Below are 18,407 nucleotides of genomic sequence, written 5' to 3'. Positions count from 1 at the left end.
TACTCTCGGTAGCTTGCCGGACTCTCCGAGAGGGGCGGAGGAATCGAACTCGGGTCGGCCATGTTGGCCGCTTGTAAGGCGAACACCCTACCGCTGTGCTATCGCTCCAGCCCTATAACTTTGTAAATTACAGTGCCTCAATAAAAAAAATAAAAATAAAAAGCAGGGTGACTGAGAAAGCCAATCACTTAAATGCTGCCTCCTAAAACAAAAAAATATCTGTAGATATCCTGTTCCACTTCATCTCTGATTTTGAACTGTGCTCTGTAGTCCCACTCCTCTTTCCTTCCCCAAAGAAATTTGGAGAAAGCCAAAATTTGGGGGTTTTATTGTTTTTTTTTTTTTGGTAGTGTTTTGTTCTGTGGAGCACACCCAGAGGTACTCAGGGATCAGTCCCCAGCAATGTTCATGATCTAAAACACAATTGTGAAACCAGAAACGCCCTCGTTGATGAGCAGAAGGCACGAGCACTGTGGACTGAGTCATGGAGGTTTATAGTGCATTCACACACCATGCACTGTGCTTGCCTCTCCTTCCACGCATGCTCTTGAGGCCTTCCAATCCTTTGCGGATCTTGCCTTCTCAGAACTGTGCAGATGAAACCAGGCCTCCCTCTATCCTGAAACTAGCCTTTCTTTGCAATGCAGAGCATTTGGCCACTTGGCTGCTTCTCCTGATGACTGCCTCTACTCACTGGGAATCGGGCAGCTGGCTCAGGCTCTTATCCCCAGGTGCTAGAGCCGTCCTGGGTGATTTCCATGTCCCATGATCTCCCTACCTCCCACTCCAAACCATCTTCCACTGTAACACCAGAGATGCCTGGTCAAATACAAACCTAGTTCTGGTGCTTCCAACTCTTCCCAGTCTTCGAGATGCTGTTAGGCTAAGAACCAACTCACCTATCCAGTTTATCACTGCTGAGCAGGGCTGTGCTCACCTCTTTCCCCTTCCTGCATCCCACCCTGGTACTCCTGTCACTTCCACCTGTTTCCTGTTCTTTAAGTCTGGACTTAAAAGCCCCCTTTTCTGGGAAGCGTATATGTCCTGTCCAGACATACACCCAGTCCAGGGGCCTCTGCTATAAGCATCCTGCATTTGCCCTAAGCTCACCCAATTGGAGCTGCCTGGTTTGACAGTGATCGGTCTTGTCTCTTCCAAGAAGTAAAGTGCTTGGGGGAATATTCATCAAATGAATTATTAAGAGTTTGACCTTTACAAGGCATGATTCTCACCAGGCAGTACAGTTAACTCTACTGGAAATTATTATCCACTCCTCAATCAAAAAAATAAAGACAGTTTCTTTTTCTTTTTCAACAATGTATCTCCTCAGATAGTATTTAGTCACACAGGTATCTTCAAACTGAAAGAAACTAAGATGCTGCAGGATGGGAGAAATTCAGTGAAAATATTTACATTTAGTTCCTAACAGGTTTGGTTTCGAAATCGTTACCTGATATTTCACTAACATTTGGGTATTTCTTCCTTGCACCGATGTTCTATTAATCACCAAATCTGGTCCTGCTTCCTTTGCGACACCTGACCTGGCCTTAGTCTAGTCCCCACCTGGGCGTGTGTTCTCTCACCCGCCTCAGAACTCCACCTGACTTCCGTCTCCACCCACTGCAGTCCATCCTACTGCCTTCACAGTGCTTTACCTTCCCAAGACATCTTAATAATGTTAGTTTCTGCTCTCCACTATTGGAAAAGCAAATATCACAGTCCTCTGCCTAACATTCAAGGCCCTTTCACGAGCTCACCTCAAACTACTACTCAAAAACAAGCCAATGGGTCCTCAAAACTGTACATATATTTGGTCCTAAGAATTAATCCTCTGCCTCACCCTCTCCCAGAGTCACTTAGCTCCCTATTTTTCTCCCCCTGAATTCCACTTCAAGCATCAACTCCTACTGTAATGAAATAGGAGTCTGCACCATTTCTGCATTTATTAATTCTGGATATGCCTACCACTGACTTTCTGTTGTGATGGTTTTTTAGCTCTTCCCTTCCAATATTTTTACCCCAAATGCTCGAGTTCCTCTGTTGATAAACACTGTAACAGAAATCACAGCCTTCAGGGCTTCCTTTATTTCTTATTCCATCAACTAGAGACAGTACCTCTGACCTGGGTCTCATTCCTGCAGTTCTTCTCCCTATTTCAGACCCTTCCGGTACACACTCTGCCTTCACTGTGGCCTGGACAAAGGAGCACACTTTCGTGCTCCTCCCGACACAGCGGGCACTTACATATAGATGCAAGGAAAGTTCAGACTTCCCTGCGCAGGAGAAGCAGAAGCAGTTTGGCTGACCCTCAGAATTCCTGGGGCATTTATTAGTTGTCTTATTAATCCAATTAGCAATTATAGATGTGGTGCCTTTAATTTTATTTTTGGACGACGCTTGGCAGTGCTTAGGGGCTAGTGCTGGGGGTCAATCCTGACCGGGTGCCCCCATCTTCCCCGTTCCAGTACTCTGAGCTCTTGGTTTGACCCTGACCCTGCAGCTATTTTGTTTCTATCTATATTTAGATTCCCCTATGTCTAAGGCACATTTTCCCCCACCGGACTCAAAGTCGTTTCAGCTCGAGCACCTACACCACAGCCCACACTAGCCCCGTGCAAACACCTGGGTATACAGTAAACCCTAAAAACCAGTATAACGAATCGTGCCACCAGAGAAAGTCTCAAGGCTGCGGCTCAATGACTTAAGTTTCCAAGTGCGGAAGATGGGATCACTCCGTAAGAGTCACAGACGCCGGGGCTACAACCAAACCAAACATTCAAAGAAAGCATCTGTCTAAGTAAACAGGAGCTTCGCGAGCAAAGACACCCAAAAAAAAAAAAAAAACCCCAAAAAACACGTGCGTGCGGGCGGGCGCGCTGGGGGCCGAGCCCAGGATCTCCTGCACTTTTTGCAAAGCTACCACGGAGTGGCAGCGCGGACGCCCCCTACTTAGACTCGAACTCTTGTTCATCAATCAGAATCCTCCGAAATGGAACGCGGCGGGGTCTACGCAGCCTGCTAAAAAAAAAAAAAAAAAGGTGGGGGTGGGGTGGAAGCGGTGGTGGCAACAGCAATTTAAAAAAAGAGGTTTTCCCAGCTCCTTTGTTCTCGGCTTCAATAAGCCAGGGACCCCTCCTTACACTCGAGTTGCCGAGCTCTGCATGGGGGGTGCTGAAGTTCAGGGCAGTTCCCGGGGAGCAGGCAGGGCGGCACCCCAGGTGGCAGCACGGCAGGGGACCGGGGCTGGGAGGAGCAGCTGAAGCGGCCGGGACGCGTCGTTCCCGTAGCAAGTGGCGCCGCGGGGGGCCGGGGCGAGAGGGTGTGACCACGGGGTCCCGGCGAGCGTGCGGGGGACGGGCGCGGGCCCCCCGGGCGTGGACGCGGCGCGAGCGCCCGCGCAGCTTCCCGGGCGAGCCGAGTTCGGGGAGCGGCGCCGGCGGCAGCGGGGCCCGGGTCGCCAAGTTACTCCCGGGAGGGGGCGGGGGCGGGGGCGGGGGGGGGCGCGCCGGGCAGGGGCGGCGGCGGCGGGCGCGGGGCCGCGGCGGTGGCGCAGGATTTACCCGGGTGCCATTTCAAGGCCAGCTTCCGATAGGCCTTCTTGAGCTCCTCCTCGCTGGCGTCGCGCCGCACCCCCAGCGCCTCGTAGTGACACTTCATCGCCGGGACGGTCACCTGGCCAGGGTCCCGGGAGGGATCGGGACGCGGGCCGGGGACGGCGCCCGGCTTCGGGCCGAAGTGACGGCGGCGGCGGCGGTGCTGGTATTCCTCGGCGGCGGGAGCCGGGCGCCCGCACCGGGCCAGCCAGCGAGCACGGCGGCGGCGGCGGCGGCGGCGCGGGGCGGCGGCGGCGCGCAGCGGCGAGTGGCGGCGCGGGCTGCGGCACGCGGGAGCGCGGAGGGGGCGGCGCCGACGACCGCGGCTCCGCATGGGCGGGGAAAGGGCTCAGTTCCGGAAAAAGCCGCGCGGGTGGGAGGGGCCTCGGCGGCGGAGGCGGGGCCTCGACGGCCTGGAAGGCGGAGCTACGGCTGCTTGGGAGGCGGGGCCTCGCCGGATTGGGAAGAGGGTCTTCGGAGGCTTGGGAGGCGGAGCTTCAGCTGCTTGGAAGGCGGGGCCTCGGCTGCTTGGAAGGCGGGTGTTCGGCGGCTTGGGAGGCGGGGCTCGGCGGATTGGGAGGCGGAGCCTCGGCTGACTGGAAGGCGGGGCCTCGGAGGCTTGGAAGGCGGGACCTCAGCCGCTTGGAAGGCGGGGCTCGGCGGCTTGGCAGGCGGGGCCTTGGCTGCTTGGGAGGAGGGGCCTCGGAGGCTTGGGAGGCGGAGCTGCGGATCGAGGAGGGGAAGGAGGCGGGGCCGCGGCGGATGAGAGGCGGGGTCACGGCGAGAGTCATTGTGAGGGACGCAGAGGGTGTGTCAGCGGCCTTGACACCTACCGGGCAGCAATCCCCGAGGGTCATCTCATGGCTCTCCGCTCAGGGGTCACGCCTGGAGGCGCTGGGGATTCTGGACGCGTTGCTGTTGTTCTAGTAATTTCTCAAATGATCTCCAGGTTTACGGGGATAAGGCAACTCAGGTCCCAAGTATTCAAGTGGTTCTGTCCAGCCTCCCCAACTACCCACAGAGGGGTTTAGTTGGACTGAACAAGCAGGTTTTTATACTTGTCAATTCTCTTCAGTTGCCAACTCAATGTGATCTCTAATAGTTCTCATCTTGACCAATATACATAATAAATGAAATTACACTGAACCCTTTTGGGGGGAAATCGCATTTAAAAGCAGCATTCAATTTTTTTTTTTACCAATATGAAAATGTTTATCTAATTCTGATTATCCATTCACTTTGGGGCACATCCGGCTATTATCGGGGTTACTCCTGGCAGAGCTCAGGGGTCAGTCCTGGCAGTGCCTTGGGATGCCCAAGAGCGAACTGGGCTGGCCGCATGCAAGGCAAGCACCCTATCAGCTATACTATGGCTCCGCAGCATTCAGCACACTTGAATCTTAATATCCTGGCTTCCAATACTGCATTTCCAATTTTGGGTTAAGAAAATAAATGAGGGCTACATGCATATTATAGGAGGTAGAGCACTTTCCCTGCATGTATTCTTCCACTGAGACCAGGGTTCCATGTCCGGCACCACATGGAGATGATGCTGAGGCAAAATCAAGAGAAAACGCTGAATAGTGCTGGGAGTGGCCAAAACTCAAAAAACTCAAAAGCAAGCAGTTGGGTTGTTCTAATATCCATAGGCACTTAATAATATTATGAAGAGTCATTATATTAATATTAGGGAATTGACTCTATTGCCAACAAATGTCTATTGTGCAGATTGGGAAGCATTGGTTTTTCCCAGTCTCCTGCCACTGCAGTCAAAACAAATCCACTCTAAACCTAATAAATCTTCTCTACATATCTCCATTGAAACCAATTTACTGTCTGAATAACTCATGTGCCTCTTTTCTAAAAAATGAAGATGCTATAATAATCCTTATATAATCGTAATAGACTGTCTTAGGAACATCTTTAAATATGGACATGGAACATAAGGGATTTTCGTACAAATGCGGTATTCATTGAAATGACTGGGAAGTAATTTGAGAAAAATAGCACTAGAAATTAATAAAACTATTAAATGTTAAATTTCACTAAAACTATAATGGATAGTTTAGATACATTTGATGTCAGAACCTGTTGATCTTGTTCACAACCTGTAATTAACTTCATGACTACTTCCATACTTAAATCCTGAAAATAGATCTTATTTTTACCAAATGGGGCATATTCAATTACTTTTTTGCACTTGACCAGGTTTGACCTTCATGTCAAATTATTCCAACTTATTGTTCACTTAACTACTTGAATGTATTCACTTTACTTACTGGGAGAGGTTGAGCCACACCTTGTTTTGCTCAGAGGGACATGATCAAACCAAGGTCAGCCATATGCAATGCAAGCACCCTATCCCCCTGTACTGTCTCTCTAGTACTTCAGGTGACCTCTTGAACTGAACTACCTTCATAATTTAGATTTCAAGATAGTCTATAGACTGGATAGCATTATGGGTAGGATTACCTTGCACATGGCCAGCCTGGTTTGATCCCCAGCACTGCTTGTGGTCCCCAAGCCCACCAGGAGTGATCCCTGAGCACCAACACAAAAAAGATATAATCTAATCTTTACTATCTCAAAATAGCCTAATTAAACTTTAGAAGAAAACAAAGAAAAATAGAAATAGGATGAAAATAGACCTCATTTAAAGTTCTAAAATAATCTCATTAAGATCACCAGAAATAAGAATAGGCAGGCTGCTCTGCAGAGAAACCCCTTGGTTGCATTTATGGTAACTAGACGGCAGTCTCTCAACCCAAGAATGACATTAAGAAATGCTTCAAATGCAAGAAATAAATTTGGTTCTTGAAATAATTAGGTGCAAGTGATAAATTAGGAAAAACGTCTAGATAACTTTGTTAAAAATCTCTTAGGTAGGGAATAAAACACAGGATGTCTCAAAATGTGAAGCCAAGCCCAAACAAACAACTAGCACAAAAGTATTCATTTTTCAAAGGCAGACTAATCAAACTGGCAGACTATTTCACCAAGGGGAAGGGCACAAAGAAAAGAACATTTTAACTCTGTAAGGTATGGTTATGGGAATAATCAGAATGTTTTAATATTCACCATCTTTGACCTAAATTCCATTTATAGGAAACCTGTAAATGCCATGTCTATGATAACATAATGTCAGCTGCAAGCACCTATATACATGAATATATGCTAAGGAATGTACAGAATTCCCTAACATAATAACTAATTACATCGCTAACTATAGACTACTATTGCTATATAATTATTCACTATAGAACAAAGACATGGAAAAAAATGTGAAAAAAATTACAGGAACAAAACCCTAATCATCCCCAATTAGTATACATGTGTATCACATGGATACCAGCACCCATAATCTTGTTTATTATTTTTCTCCAACATGGTTAGATGCTAAATACAGTGCTCTCTGGTTCAGAAATCTCCAAATTTCCTTTTCAATAAAAAAATTATTCAGCACCATGCCCGCCCCCCAATCTACCATCTCCATGCACACAGAAAGCACCCTGCAATAAATAGCACAGAAGTAGCGGGGGGCGGGCAGAAGGGAGTACCTTGGGAGGGAGGGAACATTGTCCACTTTGGAAAGGACTGCTTCTAACATTTTTCCCCCAAGTGAAGAAATTCAAATATTTAACTACCCCAAATTTTTTTGGTCAATAATTTATACCCACTCCCTCTAAAATTTCAAACTTTACAAAAATGCTTTCAACATGTATTAAGTGTTTGGGTTCTCAAAACCTATAGAAAATTATTTTTTCATTTCAATGAGATCGGAAGTCGGCTTACTTAGCCCCATGACATAGGGTGCCTTAAAGACTCAAATCTCAATAAATGCTTTCATCTTTACCAGTCCACTCCCACATCACTGTCCAAAATTATGCTCTAAACATTTCTCAAGCTTTTATTTACAAAAAATGACCAATAAATGTTTCTCCTTCAGTTTTGCTAATCAAGCAGAGTGGTCTGTAACTATGCATTTTTAGTACTACTAAAGCTTTCATAAGAAAAGCAAATTAACCAGACTGATTTTGGCTAGTATTTTATTTAGAAAAACAAAGACATCATCAGAAAGCCACAAGTTAATTTTTGAAATGTCACACTAAATTGTAGTTATGCGTATCTCATTTTAATGGTTATCTCATTTTACTGCAAAATCGACAGACACTTTATGACACTTTTTTTTCTTTGTGCATCATCATGTAGATGGAAAAAACCCTGATGTGTTATTCTTAAAAACAGTGCAGTGTGGTAATCATAATAATTCAGTGTGATGTGGTTATCCTGGATGAAGTATTTACACATTGAATACGAAATAAATATAAAATAACCAAAAACAAATGAGTTATCCACTGATTCATTTTGTATTTCCACTGTTCATCTTCTTTTGCAGTTTTCTTTGCCTTTTGTAAATTCTTTTCTTTCTTGCTTTCAAATCCACTTTGGGCTCTGGTTTTACCCACTGGATTTCTATGGGTTTTTCCTCAGCTGGTATATTGAAAACATCTGCAGTGGGATCATGTGGAAGAATCGTTTTTGGTTCTTTCTTTCTCATTTTCTGCACATCTTTCACTTGCTGTCTTTCTTTGTATTTTGCAGCTGTGATGGACCTTATGATACGCCGATGCTAGAAATGAAAAACGTTTGAAATGAAAATATTTACCATACACATTTACAGTATGAAAGGATATTTACCTCATTTATTTACTGTCTGTATGAAAAAATATTTACCTTGTTTCCCATTACCCTATCGCTAAAAAAGAGTAACCTACAAGACTATATTCAATAAAAACCACAGTAGTTTCAGAATTAACACAACAGCAATTATGGGCAGAATTATCTGGGCAAAGAGGTCTGAGACATTGACAAACCACATTGAAATAAAAACAGTTCTGGGGTCAGATAATAACAGCAAGTAGGGCATTAGCCTTACACATGGTCAAGCCGGGTTAAATCCCTGGGATCCCACATGGTCCCCCGAGCCCACTGGGAGTGATCCCTGTAGATCAAAACCCACCCCCCCACCCCATTCTCTAAAGTTCACTTACCATATTTGGTGACTGGTAGTGAGGATTTTCATACAAAGTTGGTCCTCCAAAACTTCCCTGGAAAATCTTTATGAGGTTTAAGACGAAACGAGGTCCTATTTCTACAAGAGCAGCATCCTCTTCTATGATCTATAATAATGACAACATTGTTTTAGTTTGGATACACTATTTCCTAAAAGATATCTGTGTCTATAATACTGGCTATTACAAAGAGCTACATAATGAAAAAAATGGTAAAAATGGTAAGGTGAAGGTGAAACTTGGCACATGTAAAATCAGTATTTTCTAAAACACATTATTTGCTATCAGCAGCAGTCAGGGGAAAGTATAAAAGATCACAGTAATAAACAACCATTGGGGAACATCTAAAAACTTAAATCAATCCCAGATGTTTTTATGAATTGAATTCAAACTAGATGAAAAGGCATCCAAAAGGATACACAGTAACTTTTATTTTTGAATGGCTAGTGAGCCCAGCAAGCTACTGAGAGAATCTTGCCAGCAGGGCAAAGCCTGGCAAGGTATTCGATGTGCCAAACACAAAAACAACTAGTCTCACAATGGAGCCGATGAACAACAGGAGGACAGTGCTACAGTGAGTTAATAAGAGGCTGGTTCGGATACATATTTACCATTAGAGATATGAAGGGCTATACCTGGCACCCAGGTCAGAATCTGTGGTAGGTACTTTTCTTCCCTTATATTTTTCTAAATAAAACCAGTTTACTTCAGTTAAATAAGAAAGAAAATGGGTGTTGGGTGGAAAACTAAAGACATTGCTAGCTAGAGGGAAGATGGGACTGGCACTGGAACACTGAATGTCTGAAACAACTGTCCATTTTTGGGGGGGGCGGGGAGGGGGAAGAAGTGCCACACCAGCGATGCTCAGGGGTTACTTCTGGTTCTGCACTCAGGAATCACTCCTGGCAGTGCTTGAGGGACCATATGGGGTGCCAGGGATCAAAGCCAGGTTACCTGTGTGCAAGGCCAGTGCCCTACCCACTGAACTATCTCTCTAGCCCCCGAAACAACTGTACTATAAACAATTTTGTAAGTAACAGTCATTAAAAATAATTTAAAAATAAGAAGAGAACTATCCGTAATTCACTGTAAGGTATTCAACATAACTACCCAGAAAATAGCCGAATTTACTTCCTATCTGAACATCTTAGCTTGCTCTTTTTCCACTCTCCACCTTTGGCAGACTTATCTCCTGGTCTGCAATTTTGAGAATCACCACTCTTCCCAAATTAGTCAGTATGAGGCATTGAAATTAGAATGCCAGTAAAAGCTTTCTGCAGGGATAATTATCTTTTCCTAAGCCTTACACCCCTGCCTCCTAGGTAAAATCTTAACCTCTTGGGAGAGAAATGTACTTTACTGAATATATAATGACTTGTTAGGAAAGTCATGCTCCCTATCACCTTAAAAGAAGTAGAGAACACTTAAATTACAAACAAATTAAAGCTAACCTGGAAGTTCCGAAACCATATCCTATTATCCAAAATGGTGAAAGTAAACACGTGGTCCACAAATGGCTGACTTCTGGGGTGATACCGTGGTGTACTGAAGATCTAGGTTAAAGAAAAAGTCATTTCTTACTCTATGCTGTAGCATGAACATTTTGAACAGCTAAGGAGAAAAAATTATTTAGAATATTACTAAAAACTCTTTTAGAAAAGGTATTTACCTGAATTAAGAGTTCTTTTAACAAAGCATAATGTGGTAATTCATCAAAAGCCTATAAAAATAAAGAGAACAAAACGACAATGGCAGAAAGTTTATTAAACTTAGTAATACAACTATATTCACCAAAGCAGAATTGGACATTGGACTTGATACACTTAATTAAAAAAAAGACTTACAGGGTCAAAAGACAGAAGGGGACGGGAACCTTTCAAACAGTTTCCAGTCATCTTTAGTTCAGCTAGGGTATGAACTGAAAATATAATTAACAAAAACAGTTACAACTTCTGACTATTATAAAAGATACTTTAATTTGTTTTCAATCCCACCAACTTACTATTTTGAACAAGGAATTTAGCAGATGGTCCATGAGGTGAATTTGAAAGCCTGAAAAATAAAGAAATGTGAAATCAAATGAACTTAGTTCAGTCCCTGGCTCCTGACTTCACTGAAAGGAATCTAGGTATTTGGCTGGGGATGTGGCTTAGTGTGGTAAAGACCAAGCTCTGCATGGGTTGAGACCCCAGGTTTGACACCAGGCAACAAAGTGGGGGGTGGGAGTGGGAACAATGACGATCAATTTAATAAAATGAGTTCCACATCAATAAGTACATTTTCTTACCACATATAGAGATCTTGTTTCTTCTTAGCTTCAAAATATATACATTTGTTGCAGTTTTTCATTTCACAAACCTAAACAGAGCAAAGAAAAAAAATAAAGCATATAACAAAAAAACAAAAGCAATGAACTTAATACTAGGATTCGCAACAACATTAATGATTAATAATAAAAAATTCATTAAAATTTCCATTCCTCAAAAATAATTACTCATCTTTAAATATTATTTTCATTTTTTATTTTTTAAAATTACACATTTAATGAGCTACAAAAGCTTGTATCTATTTGCAGGAAGAACTGTTGACAGTTCTTCTCAAATGCTGAGATTAAGATGTTTTACCCAGTTCTCTGGTGGGAGAACTATTCTTTTGCCCTTGCATTATAAAGTAAACTGGCCTCACTTCTGGTTACTGGAAAACAATTCTTTTAAACATATTCTTGAGTACAAACCACAAAGACTAGAATCAGTGACTCTAGGGCTAAAGCACATTATAGTTTCATGAATCCAAGGAAAGTACAGTCCTTACAAAAACCAAAGACATACTTTACACTGGTTATTTTGATTTTCAATTTTAAAAGATCAATAAATCTGATTTCTCTTTACTATCACTTTGTGAGTTGCTCCTGTACAACCACTAAGGTAATAGTAGAAAGCAGAAATACACAAAACCTGTTATAAGGTGAAAAAAGTTTCAACATCTTGAAGGTTTACTTACACAAAAACAATACAGAAATGAATTCTTGTCACTGCAGTAGCCATAAACTATCTGCTACAGTATTCATAAAATGAGACTACTTGTAAGTTTAAAAGTAGTAACTTTAACTTAATAACTTAAATAAATTTGTATTAAAATAAATATCACATACAAGTTGGCTATTTTTCAGTCCAGCTTTAGATGCAGGAAGCCCAATATAAATTGAGATCTTGTATAGTTAAATTATTCCAAAGAATAAATGACATGAAATAGCAATGGTTGAAAATGCCATGCAAATAAACACATCTCTAATAAAGAGAATTATCTTAAATAATTCTTCTATGTTTTGGGGCCACATCAAGCAGTGCTATGGGCTTACTCCTGGCATCTTGGCAGAACTCCAGAGACCATATGTGGTGCCAGGGATTGAACCTGGGTGGCTACATGAAAGGAAAGGTGTCTTATATGCTGTACTATAAAATTCACTTTAAGGTTAGACTCTTCTACTCTTTAAGAGTATTTACAAAAAGATGTTTGGCCTGAGCAGCGACAAGGTCCACGTCATTGGAAGTGGCCCCTGAATTCTAAGCCCTGCTGGCAAGACCCTTATTAAAATTAAAAAAAAAAAATTAAATTAAAAAAAAGTTTTTGAAATGTCACATATTGATACTGTTGAATGTCTATGAATTTAGCTGTGTACTAGATACATTGAAGAAATAGGGTTGAGGTTATAATCCTTGTTCAGGAAATTGTAATTTTTGTTAAATAAGTCAAATATAGTAATGATGAATAAATGATATCTACTGAACCACTTAACTATCAGTGACTACTAAAACTTCTAAAACTTTTAAAGACAGATTCCTGAAGAACTAATAAAACTTGTGAATTTTCTTTACAAAATAATTTAAAAGCAGCAGTTTAAATGACTTATTGTTTAAAGTAACTATCTTTGATGTTCTGAGTATTTCCTAAATACAGCATTCTTAGAAGTCTGTTTTCTAAAATTACCTCGTTAATCACAAACAATTTATCTTTGCGATCCATTTTAGTATCTATAAAAAGAAAAAGAAAAGGTAAGATTTTCAAATCATACATTTTCTAGAAAACTTTTTACAATCTTTAGTTTAAATGACTTTAACTTTTAAATGGTGAGTCTGATAATAATCTTTTAAAATGTTATAATACCAAAGAAATACAAATTGTGGTCTAAATAAATGCTTTTTAAGCTTTTCATGTTCAACAGATTTCTCTCAAACATGGAAACAATTTTTCACAAGACTATATCCCTGTATATTGGATTAAAAAAATACGTTTTAAAATCTAAAATTTAGGGGTCAAGAATATGTTGCAAGTGGTTGAATTTATGCCCTGAATTTATTTTTTTTTTAAATTTTTTTCTTTTTGGGTCACTCCTGGAGTTGCACAGGGGTTACTCCTGGCTCATGCACTCAGGAATTACTCTTGGTGGTGCTCAGGGGACCATATGGAATGCTGGAAATCGAACCTGGGTCTCCCGTGTGCAAGGCAAATGCCCTACCCGCTGTGCTATTGCTCCAGCCCCTATGCCCTGAATTTAATCCCTGGAACTACATGCCCCCCTTACTCCATTATCAAACCTTCCTTCTCCTCTCAGCACCACCAGTTGTGGCCTCTATTAAAATAAAAAATAAACTAAAATTAAGATTGATGGGGCTGGAGTAACAGTACAGCGAGTAGGGCATTTGCTTCGCACGCAGCCGACCTGGGTTCAATACCCCACATCCCAAATGGTTCCCCAAACACTACCAGGAGTAATTCTTGAGTGCAGAGCCAGGAGTAACCCCTGAGCATCACTGGGTGTGACCTAAAAAACAAAAGCAACAACAAAAAAAAGAATGATGAAAAGTTCTACTTAAAGTTACAGTTGCTTAGCACTACACTGTAGCACTGTCCTCCTGCTGTTCATGATTTGCTCTAGTGGGCCCAGTAACATTGGGAGACCTGTTACCGTGTTTGGCATATTGAATACTTTATGGGTAGCTTGCCAGGCCTTGCTGTGTGGGCAAGATACTCTTGGTAGCTTGCCGGGTTCTCCAAGAGGGGCGGAGGAATCAAACTCAGGTCAGCCCGGTTGGCTCGGTTGGCCTCGTGCAAGGCAAACGCTCTACCTGCTGTGCTATCGCTCCAGCTCAAGTACTACAGGGTGTGGCCTAAAAATAAAAATAAGCTCGCTGAGGAGGGAAGGAGGGGTGGGGGCTGGCGGGAGCACATGCAGGGTGCCACACCAGTGACGCTTGAAGGCTACTCTCAGCCCTGTGCTCAGGGGTTACTCCCAGTACTGCTGGAGGGACCATGCAGTGCCAGGGATCAAACCCGAGTTCCCATCAAGCAGATCATATGCACTCTGCCCACTGAGCTGGCCTCCCAGGTCAGGTTCTGTCCTTGTATGAAGCTGTGACTGTGACAGTGGTTTGAATCCCAGTGATGCAGTTCCTCGAACACTGAGCCAGATGACAACCCTGAGCACTGCTGGGTGTGGCCACCACCTAAGACCCTGGGAACCACCCCTCCACCTCCCATCACTGTTTAGGATTTAGGAAAAATAAGTGGTTTGCCCCAAGATGGGGATATGAAAAGAGTTGGTAGAGCCTCAGTGTGGGGAGGAAACGATGAAAGGACTTGAGAAGAAGAACAAGGAGTTTTGATTTTATTCTTTTGACACTGAGGCTTCTGTGAAAGGGTTTTGAGCAAGAACAGAGGGATGGCATCAGAACTGTCTTTATGAACTTGACAATTTTATGTGAAAAGAGGCTGAAGGGCTCATACTGATTAAAATGGCAGGATGTAATTTACAGGGAAATGTGATAAAGTGATTAAGCATCCGTGGTGTAGCCCCCAAACCAAACCCAACAAAACTAACCGAAAACAAAATGAAATTTGAAAATATTGATCTGATCCTTAGTTTACTTAGATCCTTAGTCTACAAACATGACGATCTCTCAGTATTTGAATTGCAAACCGTAATGTCCGAAAGTAGAGAGAGAAGAAGAAGGAAGGTGTCTGCCACAGAAGAAGGTGGCGGGAAGGATACTGGGAATACTGGCGGTAGAAAATGAGCACTCGTGGAGGGATGGGTGTTTGATCATTGTATGACTGAAACTCAATCATGAAAGTCTTGTAATTGTATCTCATGGTGAGTCAATAAAAAAATTTTATAAAGAAAAAATACTGATCATGGTTCTTTACCAGATAAGGCTGAACAAATATATGTGATTTAAAATGAATATATAGTTAAGAATGTATTTGATATAATTTGATACAACTTTTGTATTGCAATATACATTTTTTGAAGTATAAAATATACAGGTACCTGCTTTTGAATGAGGCATCAACATCCTTAAGTCTTGCATTAAATGTCTTGTTCTGAAATTTATTCCTCTGGAAGAAAAGATGAGAATCCGTTCCTTATTTTTCCACTTGCCCTAAAAAAAATAAAGGATTTCAAATCTTATGCTGAACTTGTTTAGCTGAACTTGTTTATTAGATAAACCTTCCAGTAAACTGGCCAAACAATCTGAACCCCTTTAATCCAATCTCTCACTAGCAAACACTGATAACAGTGGCACAGACTCTCCTTGGTTTCTTTCCTTCTTCAATCATTCCAATTCGTCCTCCTGATTCTAAAGACTCTTTTAGACACTTTTCTAAATTTTGGTTCTCTCCAAGCCAGATCTCAATCACTTCTATATTGGCAACCCTACAAAAAGGTGAGGCACTCTCTCCAACACTTCAAATTGAACTCTAGAACACTGAATATAAGACCTGGTAATTTCCTTGCTATTCAGTCCCTAGGTTCTATGTTTTATACTTGCTGATGTACTCTCAAAAGCATGGGTGTATGATCAACTAAAATCTGTCTTAGTAGAGGCTAAAGCTCTTGCCCTGCTTGCACCCACCCTGGATCCATCACCTGGGTACTCCATGTTTGGAGCCTGCCAACCAGGCGAGATCCCTAAGCACAGAGCCCAGAAGCCCTGCTCATCATTGGGTGTGACCCCCAAACCAAAAGAAAACAAAACTAAACACCCCAACCCCATCTCTCCTATTCACAGAGCTCTTGTAATGATGCACCTTACAACCTTTCCTTATAGCCATACATCTTAGAATCATAATCTTATAACCACACAACAGCAAGTCTGGAAGGCAAGCCCTCACCAGACCAGAGCTCCTCCAACAGGTGTCTACTGGCACCAGCTTCCATCTTTCTAACAAAGTGCTCTGATCACACCTTACCTCCCTGCGCAGTCCAAAATGGCACAGCCTAAACAATGGGTTCTAAGTCACATTTCTACTTTTCATCACTTTATTACCTCCAGATCAACCCCATACTTTAGCTAATAACAACACTTTCCCATTTGTGACCAGTTTCTTTCTCGCACCTGTTTCTTCTCTTTTGAATACTGAAATTTCAATGAGGCATCAACACCTCTCCATTCAGCTCAAAGATGGAATCCGCATCGATCACCAACCTAATTATCTTAGGATACTCTCCATCTTCTGCATTTGTAACAAAACTTTACCTATGACTCTGGTCAATCATAGTTTTTTCTTTTGGGATTTTATTTTGGATCATGCCCAGCTGTGCTCCAGAGACCCTATGAGATCAAGTCCGGGTGTCTTATGTGTTACAAGTGCCTTAACCCCTTACTATATCTCTCCAGGGTGTGGTCACTTTTAGCTCCTTGAGGGAATGAGCGAACTGCATAAACATTTAGCTATCATTCACTATATAGTCAGGTCACTCTTCACAAAAACCAAAACATTTTCCCGTAATCTACGGGCGACAAAGAGCCAAAATATGATTCTCTGATAGGCAGCTAGATTTTACAGCCATCTTCGATCCTCAGGACTACCTCCTTACCTCGTATAAACATACGGTCAGTTACACACCTAAAGCAGAAATGAACACACCAAAGGTATTTCTTTGGTATTTATTCACCATCCCCCTACCTTGGGTTTTAGGCTTTTGCATGGCCAGCGGCAGTGCTCTGGGCTTACTCTTGTCTCCGTGCCCGAGCACCGCCAAGGGATCCCTCCTGGAGGTACTCGGGGTACCACACAGGATGCAGGGCATCGAATCCGAGCCGGCAGCGTGCAAGGCAAGTGACCTACCCGTGGGACTGTGACTCAGGCCCCTTTACAAACTTAAAAAAAAAAATCTAGTTTAAGAAGTGAGATTGAAAAAAAGCTCAATCTACCAACCCGTATTCAGTTGATTTTGTAGTAAACTTAAGAAAACTCTTAAACGCCTCTAGTTCTGGGGTAAAGTCCCATAAGGACTTCAAAGATGGAAGCAGTGTAACTTTGTAGCAAGGTCTTGTACTACGTACGTCCAAATTCTAATGCAAGTCCACAGATCATTCATAAAGATCTGATCAAATAGGGCAGCCAGCAAACTCTCCAGAGGGGGCCGCACAGCACAGCAGAGGATGCGAACACTCATCACTCTGCACTGGGCACTAAATTCTAAGAAAAGCACCACGCCCCCTCCCCCGGCTCTGCCTTGCCCAGCCCAAGTAACTGGGCAGCAGCGGGTGGGTGGTGGGAGCTAGAAGGGAACACATTACCAGACCCTCACTTAGACGCCAAATGCCAACACCACACATTTGGTGTATGTGTGTGGGGGGGGGGGGGGAGGGAGGGAGGTGTCCACACGCGGCGATGCACAGGGGTTACTCCCGGCTCTGCAGTCAGGAATTACTCCTGGCGGTGCTCGGCGGCCCATATGGAATGCCGGGGATCGAACCCGGGTCGGCCGCATGCAAGGCAAACGCCCTACCCGCTGTGCTATATAGCTCCAGTCCCAACACACACTCTTTAACAAGCCCAATTTACAAATCAGGCGCTCGCAAGAGGTTCATGACAACAAAACAACGACAACAAGAGACTAATTAAGAGTCACGTTGAGTCCAAAAATATTCTTATTTTTGTGAAAATCTCCCCGCCGCAGAGGCGATCGAGTCGCTGTGCCGACGGCCCACGGGAGGGCGAGCACGTGCGCGCGGGTTAGCGGCGGCAGCAGGAGCTCCGGGACCCAGCGCCCGGGTCGACCGGGGCGAGGCGGGCGTCCGCGGGGCAGGGACCAACCACGCCGGCAGCCCCAGCAGAGCTGTGCGGGGCAGCGATCCCCGCGTAAAGCCGGGGGTTCGGCCAATCTACCTTGCAAACGGGGCCAGGAATACGATCTCGGTCTTCTTCCTCCATCTCTTCCTCCTCTCCTACTACGTCTCGCCGCTTCGCAGGCGGCACGGCGTCGTGTCCACTTCTCTTTGCCTTCTTCTTCTTCTTCGCCTGAACCGAGACATCCCCACGCCGCTTCCTCTTGGTGGGCGCCATCTTTCCTTGGCGCTCAGCCTTCCTTCCGGCCCGATTGCTCGTCGCTTCCGATCTCTATGGTACATGCGCTCCGCTCCGCGGTTTGCTCCCGGCGCGGCCCCTTTCCGGTCTAGGCGCGGGGCTCTCTAGGCCTCCCCGCGAGCTCGGTGGTGCCGGACGGTGGCCGAGGTGGCGGGGCGGTCTTGAAAGCAGAGGCGGGAGCTGCGCTGCCGTTCGCTTCCTTGGTCCGCTAGCTTGGGGCGGGGCCCGTTTAGGCCTGGGGACCGCCGCGCTGAGGTGGGGCTCCCGCGCACTTGCGGGACTGGGAGACTGAGGCCGCTCGGCGGTTTCGAGGTGCCTTGGAGCTCGGTCTGAGGAAGCTGCGGCCGCACCTCACGCTCTGTTCCCT

At 44.2% G+C, this 18,407-nt stretch overlaps 2 protein-coding genes across 2 annotated transcripts in view; both read right to left on the bottom strand.

The window, feature by feature from the left end:
- Nucleotides 1-3,844, bottom strand: part of DNAJC21 (DnaJ heat shock protein family (Hsp40) member C21) — a 31,200-nt gene extending 27,356 nt beyond the window's left edge. Inside the window, exon 1 of the mRNA XM_056112083.1 lies at nt 3,561-3,844. Within this exon, the coding sequence (XP_055968058.1) occupies nt 3,561-3,657 (97 nt within the window). The 5' untranslated portion in view covers nt 3,658-3,844. The remainder of the gene's footprint in view (nt 1-3,560) is intronic.
- Nucleotides 3,845-7,628: 3,784 nt separating this feature from the next.
- BRIX1 (biogenesis of ribosomes BRX1) lies at nt 7,629-18,209 on the bottom strand. The gene is made up of 10 exons (XM_056112098.1): nt 17,843-18,209; nt 14,994-15,105; nt 12,653-12,696; nt 10,953-11,023; nt 10,668-10,717; nt 10,510-10,583; nt 10,335-10,385; nt 10,117-10,218; nt 8,645-8,773; nt 7,629-8,223 (listed from the first exon to the last, which is right to left on the bottom strand). Exons 1-10 carry the CDS (start codon nt 18,017-18,019, stop codon nt 7,954-7,956), a joined length of 1,080 nt encoding a protein of 359 aa, XP_055968073.1. The 5' UTR covers nt 18,020-18,209; the 3' UTR covers nt 7,629-7,953.
- Between the last annotated feature and the right edge of the window lie 198 nt (nt 18,210-18,407).

The sequence above is a fragment of the Sorex fumeus genome, unplaced genomic scaffold (assembly GCF_029834395.1).
Source record: "Sorex fumeus unplaced genomic scaffold, SorFum_2.1 ptg000015l, whole genome shotgun sequence".
Classification (NCBI taxonomy): domain Eukaryota; kingdom Metazoa; phylum Chordata; class Mammalia; order Eulipotyphla; family Soricidae; genus Sorex; species Sorex fumeus.
Note: the sequence above shows the minus strand (reverse complement) of the source record. Positions and strands in the feature narration are given on the sequence as shown.